The sequence below is a fragment of the Ictidomys tridecemlineatus genome, chromosome 4 (assembly GCF_052094955.1).
Source record: "Ictidomys tridecemlineatus isolate mIctTri1 chromosome 4, mIctTri1.hap1, whole genome shotgun sequence".
Lineage (NCBI taxonomy): Eukaryota > Metazoa > Chordata > Mammalia > Rodentia > Sciuridae > Ictidomys > Ictidomys tridecemlineatus.
The window spans coordinates 115,629,476-115,651,281 of record NC_135480.1 but is presented as its reverse complement, the minus strand read 5'-3'; the positions used below and the strand labels follow the sequence as shown (position 1 = coordinate 115,651,281).

General features: G+C 36.0%; 1 protein-coding gene across 6 annotated transcripts in view; it reads left to right on the top strand.

Annotated features, from left to right (window-relative positions):
* The window catches only part of Opcml (opioid binding protein/cell adhesion molecule like), a 1,131,302-nt gene that overhangs the window by 1,019,756 nt on the left and 89,740 nt on the right, over positions 1-21,806 (top strand). For all 6 annotated transcript variants that reach the window (XM_078047343.1, XM_078047345.1, XM_078047342.1 and 3 more), the window contains one exon: positions 6,395-6,520. In XM_078047343.1, coding sequence (XP_077903469.1) covers positions 6,395-6,520 — 126 coding nt within the window. The remainder of the gene's footprint in view (positions 1-6,394; positions 6,521-21,806) is intronic.

The window sequence follows — 21,806 nt, the reverse complement described above, 5'->3', positions numbered from 1 at the left end:
GCAATTTATAGAGGCACTAAGCAACTCAGAGAGACCCTGTCTCTAAATAAAATACACAAAAAGGGATGGAGATGTGGCTCAGTGCTCAAGTGTCTCTGAGTTCAATCCTTGCTATTAAAATAAAAAAGAAGAAAACTGGAGAGATAAAAATTTTGTCCTTATTTTACAGATGAGAATTCAGGGGCTCTGGTAGATTAAGCAAAACCTATCCCAGGTTATGCAGGTCTATTGGGTTCCAGAATCTGGTACATGGCCTCTCTAATGCTTTTTCCATCTCACTATATCAACTGTGTACAGGGTGGGGACTCACTTGTGCAAAGTCACAAAGTTCAATCCTCAATTAGCTTTGCACACAAAAAATGATTTGCCTTCAGGAAAGTCTTTTCTAATTCAAGCTTGCTCTTACAAGTACATATTAATTTGCATTGCACAGTATATATACTAGATATTTATTCAACAAAATTTTATTTTTATTATGCACTGACCATATTTATAAGTCCTGGGACTATAAATGGCTTATACAGCCTTAAGTTTAGTGGGCCAGAGAAACAAGGAAAAAAAAGTCATAACAATGAATACAAAAGCACAAAGCATTATAAGTATTCTACAGAAAAATGGAAAGTTTAAGCTGAGAATGTAGTAAGAAGACTTGACTTAGGTAAGGCAGGCATGGTGGGGGGAGCTAGGACCATTATCAAAGATTTCTGACAAAGGAACCTAAATCCAGAAAAAAAAAAATCATGTAAGTAAATCATGTAAGAGCGCTGAGTATTTCCATCCTAGAGATTGACATTTGCCCTTCCTCTCCTTGAAACTCTTGATGTGGTACTTAATTAAAATCCTGTGCACACATACATTACACCTAGGGAAGGAAGGATGCTAGTACATGTCAGGAATTGGCTTATATAATATAGTACAAGGATAAAGATAACAGACCTATCCTTGAAAAGGCTCACTTTTGAAGATAATGATATAATGAGAGCATGGATGAGAATGCCTTGGGAAGAGAAGGCAGAGCAACTAAGGCACTGTGAAGGAGCTAAGTACTGAAGTATCAGTGGTTCATAGGAAGTAGAAGTGGAGATGTGTTCTCCAAACAAAAGGAGTCGTGTATGTGAAGGCACAGAAAAGATCACTTGAGAATGGCTGTATGGTCTCTATTAGCCCTGGAGACACCTGCCAGAGAAGGGCTAGCAGTTAGGCTTTGGCCAGACTGTAAAAGGTCTTATAAATCCTGCCAAGAAGTTTGTCCTTTACATGTTTACCAAAGAGCAGATGTGGAAGGTTTTAGGTAGAAACAAGACATTTACAGGTGTTAAGTGTGTGGGATTTGGCTTATAAGGTAGTGCTAGAAAATGATCACATTTTGGTAACATTCCAAACATGAGACAATTGTCTTTTCTACTCATTTTCAATTGATAGCAATGAGGTTGGAGAAGAAGGGTCAAGCTTGAGAATGTGTTTAGGGTACTTAAAGAGTCTTTGGACATACTATAAATAGAAAGAATGCATACATATTTCATGGTGACCCAGACCCCAAAGACACCTTCATAAATCTGCCTCTTTCCTTAAAATACTCGATATAATCTGGTAATGGATTGTCTGCCTATACATCTATCATCTATCTAAGATGACCACATTTGAAGTCCCATAGTAGTTCATTGAGCTGAATACATAGCCTGTGCAAACACACTGTGATAACCCATCACCCAGTAAAAAGATAATCAGAAGCCTACACTATCAACAGAAGAGCCAAATGTCTTCTTGTACAATAGGATCCTCTTGTTACAATCACTCCTTAGACTTTACATTTTCTTTCAGAATGCTTATACAGCTTTGTGCTTTTGTATTCATTGTTATGACTTTTTTTCCTCGTCTCTCAGGTCCACTACATGTTAGACTTTATAAACCACTTGTATTCCCTGTATTTAAAACTATGGCTGACCAATAATAAAGATTTGTTGAATAAGTAAATGTCTAATATGTATGCTGTTATACAAATTACTGTGTATGTGTAAGAATATATATATATATATATATATATATATATACACACACACACATATACATATACACACACACACACACACGTGTCTGTGTGTGTGTGTGTGTGTGTGTGTGTGTGTGTATTAAAGCCAAAAAGATGTTCCTGAAGGTAAATAACTTTTGGGGCATGATTTAAAAACACACTGTTATTTGTAATCCTTTAGTTAGGCTCCTCAGGTCCTAAGATTTCATTTTCTTTGAGTAATCTAGGCATTTCAAGTAAGATTGTTATTCATTCTTTGTGTTTATTTGTATACTTATAAGCACTAGCGTGATATATAGACTCATTTGCCACAGATGCTCATCTGCATTGAACAAATGATCTCTTGCCAAAATATGGAGAATCATTTAAAGCCATCCTCAAGTGATCTTTTCTGCAAAAAGTTATCATGAAAGCAAGAGTAGGTCTTAATAGTATTGCCAAGTTTGCTTCAGATTTAAATTAGCATTATTGAATACCTCCCTTGGCAAAAAATTCACAGGGCCTTGGAGAAACAAGGATGGTTAAGAGGGATCCCTGTTGTCAATAGGGGTGAGTGGGGAAGCAGACTAGAATGAGAGGACTTTGTTTACTGTGGCAAGTGCTCTGAAAGAAGATGCTCTGGGATGACTAGGAAGCCAAGGAAACAATATGCAAGAGCGAATGAATATAAATATTGTGTTTGAGGGATTGAAAAGAGATTAAACCAAAAGACACTATAATATGTGCTCTGCCATTTATGAATTCTGTAATTGTGGACAATTTACTCAGTTCCCCTTCTGCCTCAGTTTCTTTATTTTAATGGAATATTTATTCAATTTCTATTCTAATTTTAAGAAATCTGTAAGATAATGCATGTGCAAGACAGTTTACAATCAAAGCTACCTACTAACATTGGTTGCTAAGAATACCATAATTGAAAATAAAAATAATTTCCTTCTTCCCAAAGCACTTTCTGAGAGCTGGGGGGATTTCTAGTTCAATGGTAAGAATACTTGTCTGGTATGCTCAAGACCCTGTGTTGGATCCTTAGCACTGCATTAATAAAAATAAAAATAAACAAAGCCAAACCACTTTCTCCACTTGGCTACTCACACCTTTGAAATTACTTGTTCCTTTGATAAATGACAGACCATTATCCAGTTGCAGAAAAGGAGAGATAGGACTGTGGACTTAGTGGGACTGTCTGACTTGCCACTGGCAATCCCACTTCAGGAAACTTTCCTAATAGGTAACATTGACTGAGCTCCGGGAGAATGAGGAGATCGTAATGAACATCTATGGAATTTTACAAAGATCTTTTCATCCATCCCTCAAACCATCCAATGAGATACGATGTCCATGGAAATAATGGCTCTGAGGTGAGGCATTGTGCTTGAGCACTGCATTCCGCAGCACCATGGCAGCAATGTATTAAATCGTGGTTCACCACCGTGACTGTGCTTCCTCACGCTGTGTCTAGCTTCCTCCTGGAGAGTCTCTAGGGTCTACAAAAGGGACCTTCAGATGACCTAGTACTTCCAGCCAAAGTAGACATTATTTTGAGAATATTTTGGAAGTTACACTGAAGTTGTTGCTTTACAGAAGTGAAAAAAAAAGTATTGGCATTTCTAAGCCCAGAACTATTTTTTAACAAGTTAGAAAATACTGAAAAACAGGTAGAACCATTTTCTCAAGAGATTGCAGTGTAGTTAGAATGTACACTAGTTTTTTTTTCCCACTGTGTATTTCGGTAAAATATGTGCACTGAAATTTCAGGGCAATTCCTAATGCAGAAATAATACAAAATATGGCAGATTTATAAGCTAGGCAATTTTTATTTATTTGCTAATGTGGATTCCCTTAAGAGCTCAAATGCTCTGCTCATTACTTATGGCTTCTCCTTGAAAAGACTTACCTGTAAGGTCTCAGCAACATAAAACTTCAGGCTGCATAGTCGTCTGAATTGAGCATCAGCCATAATTCTCTTTTGTCACTGACTCAAGGTGGTTTATAATCTACTATTGCTTTACCTGTTTATAATTAATAATTCATAATTAAAGTGCAGTACATACAAATCAGCATGACTGTATGCCTTCTTTCTGTTATGTTTCCTTTTATTTTGAAGATCAGAAAGAAAATTGGAAAGAAAAGATTAGGTATCTGACATCTCCCATTCAAAATCTTAACTACCCTAGTTTTTGGAATTCTGCTCAACCTGTTCTTTGAATATTTCATTCAAAGAGGAATTAAGCATGCAACCTTTCCAGCCTCTGTGCCAGACACTGAGGAAATAGAGATGTGTGTGATTGCTGCTTGACTTCCACCACTTGCTCTCCTGGGAAAGAGACAGGTATAAAACCATTGCCTGTAATGCCACAGGTTTGAACAAGATGCAGCTGAAGATATGGTTTTGGAATGTGAGAAGAGGTTAGGGAAAAAAGCAGAGGGGAGGTGACATTTGAATACCTCTGAATGATACCTTTATAAGAAAAGAACCAAGAAAGGAGGAGGAGGAGCAACACTATGGAAGCCCCTATGCTTTTCTCATATTGCAGGCAGAGTGAAGCTCTGCAGTGTGCTGTGTTAGAGGAAACTGTGCCTGGGGAGGAAGCTTGGCAGTGGATTTGGGGTTAGAGTGCCCAGCCCTTTGGTCATGCAGAGGAGATTGTCTGTATCTGGTTGGTCATAGTGAGCTGTAGGAGTACAAAGGAGAGCAGTTTGGTTAGATTATTGCCTGAAAAGATCACTCTAGCCTAGTAAGGAATAGATTAGAGGGACCAAAAACTGCAGAGACCAAATGGAAGATTTCAGATTGGAGGGTATTGCAGATGTCCTTGTGAAGATCAGTGAGAAACACAACCAGAACAATGGTGATGTGGAGTAAAAATTGAGAAGGAATCTAGGTTTTCTCCATAATGAGCTTTGAGTTGAATTGATAATCAAGGCTTGAGATAGGCAAGATAAGTAGTAACATAAGGGATTGTGTATGTTCTGCAGTGCTAAAGATACACAGAAATGGTGTTGGCCCATGAGTAGAAAATGATATTTTTGAAAGATGTTATTGTTGCTGTCAACATCATCATCATCATCACCATCATCATCATCATCATGATTGTCCTAGCAACTAACACTTATTGAGTGCTTCCTTTAAATCAGATACTCTAACTATGTCATTAATTCATTTAAACCTCACAACTTTGTGAATTTAGTTTCTAGTGTCACCTGCAGTTCACAGGTGAGCACACCAAAGCTCAAAGAGGTAAAGGAGGGTTACTTAGGAAGAAATACAGTAGATGAGGAGGTAAGCCAAGATTCAAATCTTGATGTAAATGGACCCAGAACCCTGGCCCTGACCACTAGAATACCATACCTTTAAAATACAATTCCTTACTTATGATGGTTATACTTAATATTTTTTAACTTTTGCATTAATAGGAAATTATACTCATTCAGTAGAAATCTTACTTTGAATTTTGATTTTGGATATTTTCCCAGGTTAATGTTATACAGTATAAAACTCACTATGCTGGGCAGTGGCAGTGAGCCAAGCTCCCAATCAGCCATGTGATCACAAGGGGAAACCACCTATACTCCACAATGTACTGTGTTATTAAACTATGGTATTTGGGAGGTTAAGTGTATTAAATGCATTTTAGACTTAGGATATTTTCAAGTCACAATGTATTACTAGACATGACCCCATCCTAAGTTGAAGAGTGTCTGTACGATTTCATGTTAACCAAAGCAGCAGGGACATTAATGCTTGTTGGTTGAGTCCAGGGAGAAAGCCAACTAACTCTGAAAGAGTCCGAGAAAATTTCACTGAGTGTTTAAGGGTGTGTTTTAAGAGCAGTTAGGAATTTTTAGGTTAAGCAACAAGAAGAAGAAAATTCCAGGATGGACTATTCTTGTACAAGTTCAAAAATTTTTGGAAAGATCTGGAATGCTTAGGAAATCTTAACTATCTCAGTGTGTTTGGTCTTTTTGGTAAGAGCTTTGAAAAGGTCTTTGGGGACTACTCATGGTTACTCACTTCAGCCATTGATTCCAATACAAGGAATGAGTATATGAATAGACTGGGCCCTTGGAAGACTTTGTATTTTTGCTTTGATTTTGCCTTAAGTCAACAGCAGTAATGTCCATGTCTTCAGTTCCTCTGTGCGCTCTTCATCCACACAGAAGCCCCTGTCTCCTATTTCAACCTAATAAAATACTGAGCTTTGCCTTTCAGGAGAACACCGTAAATGCTGTTGGTGGCCAAAATTTTAGTTAACCAAGCAACATAAAATTTTTTTGTGAATGAGAACAATATTCATCATGAAAAGGCATCTTTTAAGTGCAAAGAATAGTTCTCAGGTGTTTCTTCTCTTCTCTGTTTCTTTATAGTTCCTCCTCAGATTATGAACATATCCTCAGACATCACAGTGAATGAGGGAAGCAGCGTGACCTTGCTGTGTCTTGCTATTGGCAGACCAGAGCCAACTGTGACATGGAGACACCTATCAGTCAAGGGTAAGGTATTCATGTATGGAAAGCATTCAGAATTAGTGTATTGAAGTCTTGACTGTCACACACTACAGAACTCCAAGCATCAGAAAACAGTAATGTATCTGTAATACAATAATGTAAAAATCAAACAGGAACTTCTATCAGCTGCTGAGTATTCCAGTCCAAAAGAATTTATAGAGGAAATTTACTGAATTATTTTCATAGCACTTTTTATAACATTAAAAAGTTTTTGTTTTCTAAACTATAAGGAACAAAGTTTTATAAAAGTAAATTTCAGTAAAGATATTAATTTCTTAATTGGAGGTAATATCTGCTTTCTTGCAGTAGGGTGGTAAAGCGATACATTGTCATTGGGAATGTTGGCATTATTGAGAATCCAAAAGGAAAGAGATTTCCTGCTTCAGAACTTTGTGAATATTAATCCAAAGCTACATCTGTCTTATCTGCACATAAACAGTCCACCTTGAGTAGAAAAGGACATTAGAAATAATATCAGAACTCTGCTGGGCACTCAAAAATTAGTATTAATACATCATTTATGATCATCTCCAATGTAGTGGGAAGGAACCAAAGGGGCATTGAGCCTTATCCTCTTGGAAATTAAACTCACTCCAAATTGAACTTGAAAATATGGGCACAAATTCACGTGATATATTTGCATGACTATTAGAAACTATTATTATTCTAGGAATTGTAACAGAAATAAGTACTGTCTTAGACATTAGAAAATTCAATATGAAACTCAGTGAATAGAGATTAGGAAAATATGTGGAGTGTACCTTATGTGTAAAATTAAGATAGCTCTAAATTAAAACACAGGAGTAAATCTTAATAACCTTGAGAAAGACAAAGGTCTGCTATGATACAATAAGCCCCAACACTGGGTAAAAAAACTCTGTATTAATTTTCTGGGACTGCCCTAACAAAATATCAAAAAACTGTGTGACTTATAGAACAGAAATTCATTTCCTCACATTTCAGGAGGTTGTACATCCAAGATCAAGGTGCTGATAGGTTTGGCTCCTTTTTGATAGGTGACAGGGAGAATCTCTTGTCTGCTTTTTTTCCCCCCTGACTTCTGGTGATTGATGTAAATCTTTGACATTTCTTGATATTTAGCAGTATCATTTTGATCTCTCCCTTCATCTTTTCATGGCATTCTTCCTGTGTTACATTTTCCCTTAAAGCAAGGATACACTAATGGGGCAAGGGTAACACTGTATTAGGGCCCACACTAATGACCACATCTTAACTTGATTATCTCTGTAAATAATCTGTATCCAATAAGATCACATTCTGAGGTGCTGAAAATTAGAACTTCAAAGTGCTTTTTGAGGAGGATGCAATTCAACCCATAACAGACTTCATCAAAATTAAAAACATCAATAAGAATACTACATGGTTTCATTTACATGAAGTTCTAGAACAGACAAAGCTAGCCTATAGATGGTATGCCAGCGGTTGCTTAGGGTAGGACTTTGGGGAGAATGAACAGAAAAGGGGTACAAAGAATTTTAGGAATTTTGGAAAAATTCTATATCTTGAATGAAATGGTGGTTACATTGGTATTGAAATTAGTTCAAACTACTACAACCTTATGCTAAAAATAAGTGTGTTATACTGTGTGTAAATTAAATTTCAAGGCATTTTGAAAGATAAATATAGACACATAGGAAAAAATGACGTGATTTTCTTTCCCTAATTTGGAACATCAATATCTCAATGGCACCAAATAAGGGATTGGATTTATCACTAGGAGCACTACTTAAGCATTGCTGTTTTCTTTCACAGAAACTCAGAACTTGTATTTCTTTCCCTGTCTTATTATTAGGGGAAAGATAATGCTAATAAATCTAGTTAACAATCTTTATATAAAGACCTCAGGTATTGAAACCCAAAATGTCAATATTATAAAGAAATATTAACAATAATTTTAAAATATATGTGAAGGACATCACAAAGATCACCTTTAATACAAATACAGCAATAGTATATGTTCCCAAAGATAAGGGCACCAGGAAATTTTGTTGTAAAGTAAGGGAAAAATTTTGAATTAATCTATCCAAAAATTTTCTAACCACCAGAACACTTTTTATGTATTTAGTAAAGTAAAATATATTTATAAATGCTTGCAGTATCAGAATGTACTTTTTTGATCCTAAATATATAGTGCTCTAAGCCTAGAGATATTTTAAAAGGCATTTGGATTTAGTATAAGTCTTTTTAAGCAATTCTTTCTAATGGTATACTGGTACAATTTCCTTTTTAAAAGAAAGGAGATTCATTCAAATATTCCCAATCTATATATAATGTAATAGCTGCAATTTGGCCTCAATAAAGCACAGCAAAGTCTAAATTTAAAGAATCTTCTCCTTTTTAAATCTCAGGGTTCACTCTAAAGTGGCTTTGTCTTGTCATCTAGGCCTTCACTTCCCTATCTGTCATTTCTACTATTGTCTTTCCCCTCCCTGCTTTCAATACCATTTAAACATTTCTACTCAAAGCATTGTTTCTAAAGTTTGAATATATTAGGAACCTGGAGAGTTTGCAAATTTAAAATTTGCATCTACCAAGTAACTGCCAATATTTAAAAAAAAATTAGAAGAATGCTCCATCTACTTGGACATAGGGAGTTGTCTTAAAGGTTTAGAGGAACATCCAATAAAACTTGAACATCAAGCAGCACTTTTAGAAAAAGTTGCTGGTTAGTTCTGCGTGGAAGAATAAGAAATAAAGGTTGCAATGACATTTCCTTTGAAATTTCAATAGGATTACATGTAAGCTGATTACTGGACAGCTGTATCCCAAAATGTTAATACATGGCTTAAATTTGTAGCTCTATAAAATAGGAATGAATAAATAACTTTTTTTTTCATTTAGGAAAAACTATTTTAATAGAACAATGACTAAATATTAAAAAGAATATTCATATTAATGGTTTAAAATAACTGTCTATGTATGTGCTACCAATTCATAGGAATTATAGGAAGAGGTAAAAATAAACCCATTATCACACTAGAGAATAATAATGGTAGTTTGGTGGGTCCAAAATCATGATGAAGGTCATAATATAAAAAGTTGATAAATATAATGAAGAGAAAGTACAACTCAACATATAGGGATATGATCTCAAAATGATAGGTGTTTGAAAAATGAAGGGGTTTGGGTAAGGGGCACTGGTAAATGTGTAAAACTGAAGGGAGCTCTGATTGCCAATTACCAGTTCTCATGGTACCAGTATTTCCATCTCTGCCACTCTCCTGGAGCCTCTTTGAAGGGGCTTTGCTTTTCAGGTTTGTTTTCTCATAACAACAAAAACAAGTCTTTCTTACAAAAACAATGAAGAATCACAAGGATTCCAGATGTGGGTCTAAAAGCCTTCCAGCTTCTCTGATTTCTGGACTGAGAAGGCAGCTGGAAACCTCTGGACCCCTGTTTCCTTTGCAATATTTAAATATGCCAGGGTTCTCAGAAATGACCTTTCCAGGAGTGATGACATCTAACTCGCTTCTGAGGAAAGCTGGAAAGTTTACAGGATCATGATGAAATGTTGTGAACATATTTTAAAAAAGTAGTCTAGATTTATGTGTTTGGGTTTTTCTATTGACATGCAAACCACTGAGCAATTGATCATATATCTATTATTTTTCTTTAAATATAAAAAGCTATACTTAATTTTTTCAATAGTAGATAATGGCTTAATTAAAAACATATATTCATATGGATTTGCCATAGAACATGGCACTTAAAAGCCTTTCCACATCTAGAAACATGAACCAAATGACCCAAAGCTCAAGAAACAAGGGCAATGAGAAAATCACAAGCTGCTTTCTCTAAGGGATTTCCACAGGATAGGGTAGGCAGGTTTCAAATAGGGTAGGTGACTGGGTTAGCCAGTGGCCAGTGTGTCTGGAATTTATTGTGAATCTACCAAGTTTCAAGAATTATTTTCAGTTCTGTTTCTGAAGAAGAGGAGAAAGGGAGCCAGACCATCATGAGTTTGGGGCACAGGAGTAATGTGAAAACAAGAGTGCTGCCTGGGAGTGGTGGAGGAGGCACAGGAAGCTGCCACTGTTCTAAGACAGCAGCTTTCCCTCTAAGCCAGTGATCACTCTAATGCCTTATGCACCTGGCCCCATTTCCGATGGCATATTTGGGAAGGCCAGATGTTTGGGAAACATAATAAAGTCTTCTTTTCTTTCTTCCCTCCACTGAGATTTTAAGATGACAGCCATTCACCTGTGAGTGAGTTGCTCCTACAATCTACTCATACACAGTAATACCTCAGGGAGCAAGTGAGTGAATTATTTTGCAGAGGTGAATTTTCTAGGTAACTGAAGCTGATGCCTGTATGCATTGACTTGAGTCACTTTTAATGGAAGCACTTTAAAAATGAACCATGTTATTTTCTCTTTTCCTTCAGTCTAGTGAATGCCATCTAACCTCATCTTTATATTGTAATATTAACATTATACACATCAATTGTACCTCAGCATTTGGAGACTGGGATGACTAGAAATATAGCCATTAGAAATTGTTCTGTTTCGTATAGTTTCTCTATTTTTCATTTCTTCCCTCCAGTCAGATTATTAACACATTTTCTCCTATTATCCCAAGTTCGGAACACCTCTAAAAATGTAAATATGTTATATAATGTATAATTATACTATATGTTATATAATTATATTATAGTAATTATATTTTATAATATGTCTCATAATATAACACAATTATATTATATATATTATATATTATGCATTATATAATGATATGTAATACAATACAATAATATCCAATTATATTATAAAATATATTAATTATGATCATATAAAATAATTATATAATAATATTAATCATGATTAATAATACAATTATATATATACACACACATATATATGTTCTAGATTATGATTCGCAACCTATTTTAATGCAACTTTGTCAATTTCATTGACATATTGGCAGAACTGAAAACTTGGGTCTTAATGTGTTGTTAATTCTTCCTGAAGTTAGTGTATCTGCAGTTTTAAAATCACATTTCTTCTGATTATTTGCTTCTAATGTGCTATGATAAAGAATCCATGTAACTAAATTGATTAATCTTGGGTAAAAACTAGTGGTGGGAGAGGACCTCTGAGGAAAGGGTATCATGACTGTGATGAATGGCTCTGATGATAGCTGTCTGGGAAGTAATGGCTGGCATTGTTTTAGATGTGTGAGGTTGCCAGAAGACTTCCAAAGTATCCTCCATAGTTCTGACCTGTTTGGCCAATTCTAACTTCTATTCTTCACCCTGCCAAATGTTAAGGTTAAGAAATGTATTGATCCATGACTGTTTATACTATAGCTTTTATATATTTGTTACTGTACAAATTCCTGAGAAAAAGTCTTAAACAAATGGTCAAGTCCTTGTCAGTCCAAATAAAATAAGCACTAACCTGCACATATTGTTAGGTGTCAGTCCCTTCAGATGGGTAGTGTTAGATCTAAGTTGAATACAGACTTCAAAGTCTTACAGACCTGAACTTGAAATCTAGGCTGAGTTATTAAGAAGTCGAGTGACTTTAGAAAAATTACTTCATCTCCATTATCTTCAATTCCTATAACTGTGACATGGAACTCTATGACGACTACATCAGATTTTATTTTAGGGATGAAAATAGAAGACAAATTGAAAATACACAATAGTTTTTTAAATGCATTCCCTAAATTACAGTTGTGCCATGTTTGTCTTCCAATGCATTCTCTGAAACACTACTTATGATGGTATTATGATGAATGCTTCTACTGTGTGCCAAACACTCTTCTGTACACTTTATGTTTTAACTTCTTTAATGCCCCAGCAACCCTCAGAGAAAAGTGCTCATGTCTACCATTATTCTACTTCTGTCTTCCTGTCTTAATTTTTGGTACTCCTGGATTATTCATTCAGTGATTCAGTGTTTCATTCGTCTGCCTAAAAGTCAGGAGTAATACATCTGTTTTATTTGTGACATCCACAATTGGAAACAACCCAAAAGTTATTCATTGGGTGAGTGGTTAAACAAGATATGGTACAAATATATCATGGTGTACTATGGATCAATAAAAAGAAATGAACTGTTTAATATACTCAGCAACATGGATGAAATTGAAGGGCATTATTCTGAATAAAAAGAGTCCATATCAATTGCAACTTTATAGTAACAGACTGTGTGATTTCACTTCCTTAGCTTTTGTGTGATGGAAAGATTTTAATATGCAAAAAAGGCCTATGATTGACAGAATTTAGGGCACAGGAACGAGAAACCCACAGGAGGGAGTTGGTGCTAGAATAGCATAATATATTAATTGCTGTTTTAAGTATATGAATCCACATGTGTGATGAAATGTCACAGAACTATACACAGACATGAAAAAACAGTACATGCAAAACCTGGTTAAATCCAAATAAGCTCCAAAGAGTAGTTATAGTACATATGCATGTATGTGAATATGTGATATGTGTGTGTGTGTGTGTGTGTGTGTGAGTGTGTATATACATTCAATCACATAAAAGGTCACCAATAGAGTAGCTGATTGATAAGTACATGGTACCTGTCTACTATTTTTACAACTTCTTCTAAATCACTGATTATTTCAAAATAATACAACTATAAGTCAAACTAATCTATAGTTTTCTATTTTTAACCTATTTGTGCATATCCTTCTATAGAATTTGTAATTTATAACTATTTTATATGCATCATCTCAAACAATTTTATAGCAGTTATTTAAAATAAGTCAGAGAAGGAATAGTCTGCCTGTTTCATGGGTAAGGAAACAGATGGAAAGGTTAAGTAATGATAAATGACTCACAGCTAACTAAAATTGTAGATCTATGAAAAGAACCTAGTTCCTGATTGTCAAATCTGGAGCTTTTTAATGCTCTACAAATATGGCTCCCATGAATTAAGGTTGCAACAAGTGCAATGTAAAATGATATGTTTTTTTTAAAATCAAATTCTTTTTGTTATCTGGGGCACCCAAAGGTGCTCACTAACTTTAAGCATCATCCACACTCTCACATTTTCCTTTCTTACTCCTCACCAACTTTCCTCTGTCTAGGCACTTTCTATTGCCACGCAGTATTGCTCTAACAAAAGCATAGCCTCTGAATCAAAACCACATTCATGCCATTGTCTGCTGTAGGTCCCCATTGTTCCTCTGCTTCAATTAAAATAAACCTGCTGAGACCTACCAACCTCATTTCTCTTCTGAGCCATCCCAGGTACAAGTTTCAGCCACTAATAGGAATTGCCTATTAGTTGACCTGCCGCATCATCCAGTCTTGCTACTACTTCTTTGTCTCTGCAAGGCAGCCAGGATCCTTGTTTCTAATCTGAAGCCATGTTTAGAGCCTAATTAATCCCTACAGTGTGAGAAAGAGGTGTCTGAGATGAGAAATCAAGGTTATACATATCTTGCTCAGTGGAACAGTTATGGGCAAACAAGCTGTTCCTCTCACATTTTTGCAAAGCAAATTTATGTTCACTAACTTTGGTTCTTGTTGTAAATGAGAAGTGTATGAAGGTCTAGCAATGCGCTTTTCACCATATGGGTGCCCATATGTTTTCCCCCTTTGCTTGCGTACATTTTCGCTTTGGCATGCACATATGCCTGTATTTTTGCAACTTAACAATATTAAAACTAATCCCATTTATGCTCCTTTTGGGTGATTTGATTGAGTCATAAATTCCTGAGAATCTCTTCCTTGGGAGGCTGCAGTTCTTTTGTGTGAGCAGGGGGAGGGCAGAGCAAGCTATTCTGGCAAACAGATATAGTTAGCCAGTGTCACTCATGGTACCCTTGATGTCCCAACCCATGCTCTGGAGTGGGATCTTAACCATTGAAGAAGGGGAAGTGTAGATTTATAATGAGATTAGTGGTGACCCCTTATCTGCCTGCCTAGGGGGAAAAGCCCTAGGCCAGGTGAATTAACTCACCTTGAAGAAAACAACTATGATGTCTTTAAATGTGGTTCTTGACATTTGAGCATACTTCATAATTTTACTTAATATTTCCCATACTGAATTGAGAAACTACGTATGTGGAAATGAACTGTGCATTTATTAAAATGATGCTTAGCTGCTTCCCTAGACCTTTTAGAAAATAAATATAAGAATGGATATTAACATGTATAGTGAAAAATTCAACTAACTCAAATATAAAATTGGAATTGAAAATTTTTTTTGTTCATTTTTATAAAGACTTCTCTGTCTTTGTTTCTTATCCATTCATTCCTGCATTCATTGGGCACATTAAGAATATCCACTTTTGCCTCTTAGTAATAATAGTTTTGATATAGGCAAGATAGATGACATTCCTGCCTTTATGGAGCTTATGATATAGAGCAGGAGATAATCATTCATAATTTAATTAAGAATATCTAATTTCAATGTATGTTGACTCCTGTGAGAATGAGTAACAGGGATATATGACCCAGTCTAAGGTAAAGTTTGACTGCACTAAAATTTGACTGCATTCAAAGATTATGTAAGTCAACTACAAGAGGGACAGAGATCTTGGCATATGGAGGGGCTTGCTGAGTAAAATGGTTTCAGGTGAGAAACAGCATGTCCAAATGTCCTGAGGGGAAAGGTAGCTGGCCTCCTAACAAACAGAGCTTACACTTGAATGCAGAGAAAGCAGGAGAAACAAGGATCTGAGTTGGGGTAATGGGGGACCAGATCACACAGAGCCCATGAAGATTCTGGTCTTTATTCCTAGAGCACTAGAAAAATACAAAAAAGTTTGAAGTAAGAGAGCTTGGAAACAAGATCTTCTTGTGGCTAGATTTAACTAGGAATGGCTCACTTCTGATCTATTCATTTTCTATGTAAATCTGGCAATTGACTAAACCTCTGTCTCCATTCCCCTGCCTATTAACCAGAAAAGAATTAGTAATAATACTTTTTCTTAATGGAAGAAGGAAGAATGGAATCTGATGGTATCTACTCCAAATACTTTTCAGATTATAATATAAAAATGGATATGAACATGTATCATAGCAAGTGTAAAATTGGAATTGGAAAGGCATCCAGTGCTGCCTGGCGTCTGTTGCAAAGCCTTCTCTATGCAATTGCTGTTATCAAATTATGCTATTGAAATCAGTTGGACACTGATAAAATTGAGACCAGCTTTACAAGTACTGTAGATCTAATTGGCCTCAGCAGTGGGTCCACAGTGACTCTTGCTGCTGAACAAAAATTGTGGGCTTCAATAGAAAATAATAAGCAGGCTGGCTCCACACTAGCATCCTGCAGCCACCTCTGGAGATAATGCACTTTAATTTAGACACTGAGCTCCTTCATTTGGCCAGAGGTTGATGGAACCTCAGAAAGGTTTGTTTTCTTCTTCCCTCCTGAATGAGTACCCTTGAGAATATATTTAAAAGACCTTCCGGTCCAGCTCCATCCACCTGCCATCCTTGGTGTTCCTTTTACACACGCATTTTTATTTCTTTCAAAAACCTATACATCCCTAGGGTAAAATTTTCTATAAATCACTTTTCCTTGGTTAAACTATTTTAAATTGGGTTTCCATTACTTACAGCCAAAGTAGCTCTGATTAAATTCATTATGCAATGTACAGGACACTATGTAACTGAGGCAAGTGGAACATAGTCCCCATTTTATACTTGTATCGAGATTGACAGGGGAGAGACCTGTAAAGTCAGCATTGCACTGCAGAATGTTTGGGGCCAAGCCAGCTCTAAGAAGCTCTCTTTCAGATGTGAAAGAGGTAGGGAGAGTGCTGCCTGAAATCATCTTCCAGGCTGTGCCCCACTTGCTTACAGTTACCACCCACTCAATTCTCATAATCTAAGAAGTTCACATCTGAACAGTCCTAAATTAACATAGGAGCTCTGTGGAGACACCTCATGTCCACAGCATAATACTCACCATAATCAAGGCATTGAGAGATATACCCAGGCCATGTCCTTATAAAGCTTTCGCTGCTTTGGGCAAACCTCCTAAGGAGCAAAGATTTAATTTGTCCTAATTGATCATTTCACTGATGCACTGACATTTACTTGGGATCAGTTGCCTAACTTTGGCCAAATGGGATTCCTCTCTTCCCTCCCTATACTTAGGCCATTGGAGAACAGATGTTGTACATGTGACTTACGTATTTTTTTCTTTCCATAGTTTTTATTGATGCATTATAGTTGTATAAAATGATGAGATTTGTTGCTACATGTTCATACCTGGACACAATATAACTTTATAAATTGTGCAATATAATTCTCCAGTGTTGACTTTTTCCTGTCTCTCCTGCCTTGCCCTGATTCCCTTTCTCTACTCTATTGATCTTCCTTCCATTTTCATGAGATCCACCCCACCCCACTACCTTTCTTTTCCTTTTTCCTCTCTATCTTCCACATATGAGAGAAAATATACAACCCCTAACCTTCTGAGTTTGGCTTAACATAATGATCTCAAGCTCCATACTTTTTCCTGCAACTGGCATAATTTCATTTTTCTTTACAGCTGAATAAAACTCCACTGTGATGCTATAAACCTGGGTATGAATGCATCACTATAATATAATGACTTTTATTCTTTAAAATAAATGCTAAAGAGTGGTGTAGCTGGGTCATATGGTGGTTCCATTCCGAGTCTTTTGAGGAAACTCCATACTGATTTCTTAATTTACAATGAACTAATTTACAATCCCACCAGCAGTATAAAAGTGTTCCTTTTCCTCCATATTCTCTCCCAGCATTTATTATTGTTCATATTCTTGATGGCTGCCATTCTGAGTGGAGTGAGATAAAAATCTTAGTGTACTTTTGATTTATATTTCCCTAATTGCTAATGATTTAAATTTTTTTTCATAAATTTGTTGGCCATTCATATTTCTTCTCCTGAGAAGTATCTGTTGGGTTTATTAACTGGGCTTTCTCTTTTCATTTTAGATGTTAAGTTTTTTGAGTTCTTTATATATTCTAGATATTAATCCTCTGTCAAAAGAGTACCTAGCAGAGATCTCCTCCAATTTTGCAAGTTCTCTCTTCACACTTTCAATTGTTTTCCTTAGCTATGCAGAATCATTTTAGTTTGATGTCATCCCATTTATTGATTCTTGGCATTATTTCTTGAGCTTTAGGTGTCCTAAAGAGAAAGTCATTGCCTGTACCTACATGCTGGAGTGTTGACCCTACATAGTTTCTGGTATAATTCCAAGGTCTTTGATTCATTTTTCAGGGGGAGATAAGTGTCTGGTCTTATTTTTCTACATGTGCTTAACCAGTTTTCCCTGCACCATTTATTACTAAGCTCTCTTTTCTCTGGTGTTTGTTTTTGACACCTTTGTATCTGTGCAGTTTTTCTCTGTCCCTTCTACTGTGCACCACTGGTCTATGTGTCTGTTTTTATGCCAGTATCATTCAGTTTTTGTTACCATAGTTCTGTAGTATTATTTTAAGTCAGGAATTGTGATGCCTCTAGCATTGCTTTTTTTTGATATAGAGTTGCTTTAGCTACTCTGGGTCTTTTATTCTTCCACATGAATTTTAGGGTTAGTTTTGTTTGTTTATTAGTTATGAGAAGACAGTCATTGGTATTTTAATGGCAATTACATTGAATCTGTAAGTTGTTTTCGGTAGCATTGTCATTTTAATATATTAATTCTGCCCATTTATGAACATGGGAGGTCTTTCCGTGTTCTCATATCTTCTTCAATTTCTTTCTTCAATATTCTGTAGTTCTCATTTGCAGATGTCTTTCCCCTCCTTGGTTAGATTTATTCTTGGGTTTTTTCCTTATCTTTTTTTTTAATCTTGTGAATGGGATTATTTTCCTAATTTCTTTCCCTTGTAGATTCATTATTGATATATAAGAAAGCTTTTGATATATAAGAAAGCTGCAATTTTATCACTTGCTTCTTTGCTTTCTTTATTAGTTCAAACAGTCTTTTGGTGGAGCTTTTTGAATCTTCTATGTGTAGGATCATATCATCTATAAACAGTAAAAATTTGATTTTTCCCTTTCCTGTTTTTATCCCTTTAATTTTCTTCTCTTGGTTAATTGTTCTGGCTAGAATTTCTAATACTGCCCATTTATGAACATGGGACCTATATTAAATAGGATTGGTAAGAGTAGACATCTTGTCTTGCTCCAGATTTTAAAGAAAATAAGGCTTGCATACATTTGATTTTCTCTAGCATGAAGCAAAATGCCTTGCATTTCAAAGGTGATCAAAGAGTTACTATTAAATGACTATAGTGAGCTAGAATAAAGGGAAAGGGAAGGGAGTGGGGATCTGCCTAGAATGGATGCTATATAGAGGAAGCACCATCTGGACGGGATGGTAAGAGACTTTTGATGTGTAGGAGTAAGGTCATATGGAGAAGACACACCAAGATTTAGTGACTTTAGGAACTTGCAATTTTATATATAAAGTAGTCTTCTTCCATTTTTCCCAGTACAACTCTTGGTCCCCTTTTCCCTTAAAAAAAACATAGGCTGGATATCAAATGGTTTTATGTGATGTTTCTTTATATAACATTTGAACCAAGTAGAAACATTTGCCCTAGTCTATGTTTCTATATCATGGTGACTTATATATAGAATAGAGAGAGAGAATGTATTCTTCAATTACTGACCAATAAAGTTCTTGTGTGAAACATATGACTTGTGCAGGAAATCTCCCTAACTTCATAAAGAGAGGTCCAACAAGCTTTGCAATGACTTTCCTCAATATATAATTTGATTTTAACAAATTGGGTGAATGATAATAGCATCGTACACCAGGCATTTCTCAGTGTGACACCAAAAATCTGGCTTTCCTATCCCTATAGGCTCTTTTTCTCTTTGTCTTCCTCCTAAGATTACCTGCTATCATAGGCTTCCACCAATGCTCAGTCTTAGCTCCCATATGCCTGAGATTGAGACATGACTCTAGAAATGGTAGTAATAGGAATCATATCATCTCCAGCGTAACAACAATGGTTAGTTAGTTGTCTGACTGCATATAAGATTCAGAGGAGGGAGGGACATGAGAAGACAAGGGTTGCTGGGAGCATTTCAATTGAGTAGGCTCTCCAATCTTAAGTACTCCAGCCTCAGCGAGAGAGAGAACCTCAACTAGAGGTAAACAGGGTCAAGGGGAATTGATCTCATCAAGCAAAAATAGTTGATTGTCACTTTGAATCTGGGCTGCACACTTGGAGGCTGTGATTGACTCACACACTAAGGAGAACTGGATTTGAGTGAGGAGGTAAGGGAATTGATCTCCCAAAGAATACTTAAAGCATAGCCCAGGTACCTCCTCCTGCTGTGCTTTCCCCTTGGTAGCCTAAAAAGTGTGAAGCCTCCCTAGTTGATAGAGACAGCCAGGGTAGTTTTTTCTGCCTTTTCTTTCGTTTTTACTCCTCTCTCATGCCTTAATTTATTTATTTTTTTTCTCAAATATTAACAGCTTCCTTACTTTAGAATCACTTATTGGTGAGAGTAACCCCTGGGGATGCTAGAAATAGTTTGGTTTTAATGATATGTTTAGTAAAACAAGACTACCCGTCTTGTTTCCCCAGCTCTCTTCCTGTTCCCCACAAGCTTTGCTTAGCTCACCTCTGCTCCTTACACTATCACAATTCCATAAATGCTTTCATCAGAAGCCTCTCTAGGGCCTCCTCCTGCTGCACTGAGCCTGGGCTTATTTGTCCCCTCATGATAGGAACCGGATGCAGTAATTATATCTGCAGTGAAATAGTTTCTCTCCCTTATGGGTGGTAAAGATATTACTGGCACTACTGATGAAGAAATGAGTCTTTTCTGCAGAGCACCATGGGCCACGGGAAGCTCTGGGAAATTAGCTGGCAAGCTGTTTGGAGCATTGCCATCCTGGGTTACACTGCACACCAACTTATACCTCAATCTCTCTCCTACCTGTCACCCTTCTCTTATTTACACCTGACCCAGCTTCAAACTTCCTACAACTTTTTAGATAGCTTTTCAGTAAGATTTCCTATCCCTAGGGATGTGAAAGCAGTTAGATTGAAGGCAGTGTGCCATAATATTTTGAGTCACAGTTTCAGAATGTCCTGATGTCCCATACCTCTGATTTTCCTCAAGTTGTAAAGTACCTAGAAGCCTCCTACATGGTTTCTACCTGGAATGATTTTCCCAGGAGCCCAGGCCTTCTAATACCCAGCAGGACCCTCAGAAAGACTCACCCTTTAGCTTTGTCTCATTAGATTTCATCCATTACTCTTTCAGATCAGGGAACTCTCCAAGACTTCTATTTCTGCTGGATGCTTAGTACTTGAGACTTTCTTCACATTGACTTTATGTATGTGTCAGTTTAATAAAATAATATGATGACATATTGCCAATTTTATCACTTTTTACCACAATTATTATTTAAATGTATTGGCATGCCACTTTGATTTCACCTCTTTTTGTCTTCATAAAGGTTTCTATCACAGGGTAGATTGGTAAATTAATTAATTAATTAATAAAAGCAAAGAAAATATGGACAGGGACTAGTATGCCCCTTTACAGAGAAGGGAATTAGAGCCTAGACTGGTTCAACTGATTGCAACTGGAAATAATATTCTTTCTATTATTTATTCATTCATTCATTTAATTCTTTAAAGAAGTTATTAGTGATTGTCAATTACCTATCAGGTATAATGCATAAAATGGAATAAGAAAGATAATTAATATTATAGTTCTTCCAGAAGGTCACAGTTTAAAGAGACATAGACATAGTAACTTGGAAGTGAAGGTAAATGCATTAGTCATCTAAGCAAAGTTGTGTGAGGGCACAGAAAGGATTGTTTAAGTACAGCTATGAAATCTAGGAGAATCAAGAATGACTTCCTGTAAGAGGCACCACTAAAATGACTCATAAAACCTGATGCAGAAATAGTCAAAAGAAGGAATGATACAGATGAGGTGCAAGAGAAGAGAGGTATTTTAGGCAGTGGAGATAAAGATAAAATATGTTGAAATTAGAAACATGAAGCTAATTAACATTTGCAACACATCCCATATTTATCAGTTTTAGCAATGAGAATATTTAATATCTGCTCAGTAATATTTAAGAATAGAATATTGTTAATTAACTAAAAAATAAATATTATCCTATCATTGGATATATAAAAGATAAGTGTTTTTGAAGCACCAAGTACAAAACACTTGTAACTCAATACTGAGCTCATTTGTCATTTGTTTAATTATGACATTGGATTGCATGGAAACAGATTTTATCATACCAATAAAGAAAACAAAAATAGCTTAATGCAACCTAAATTTACCCAAATCTT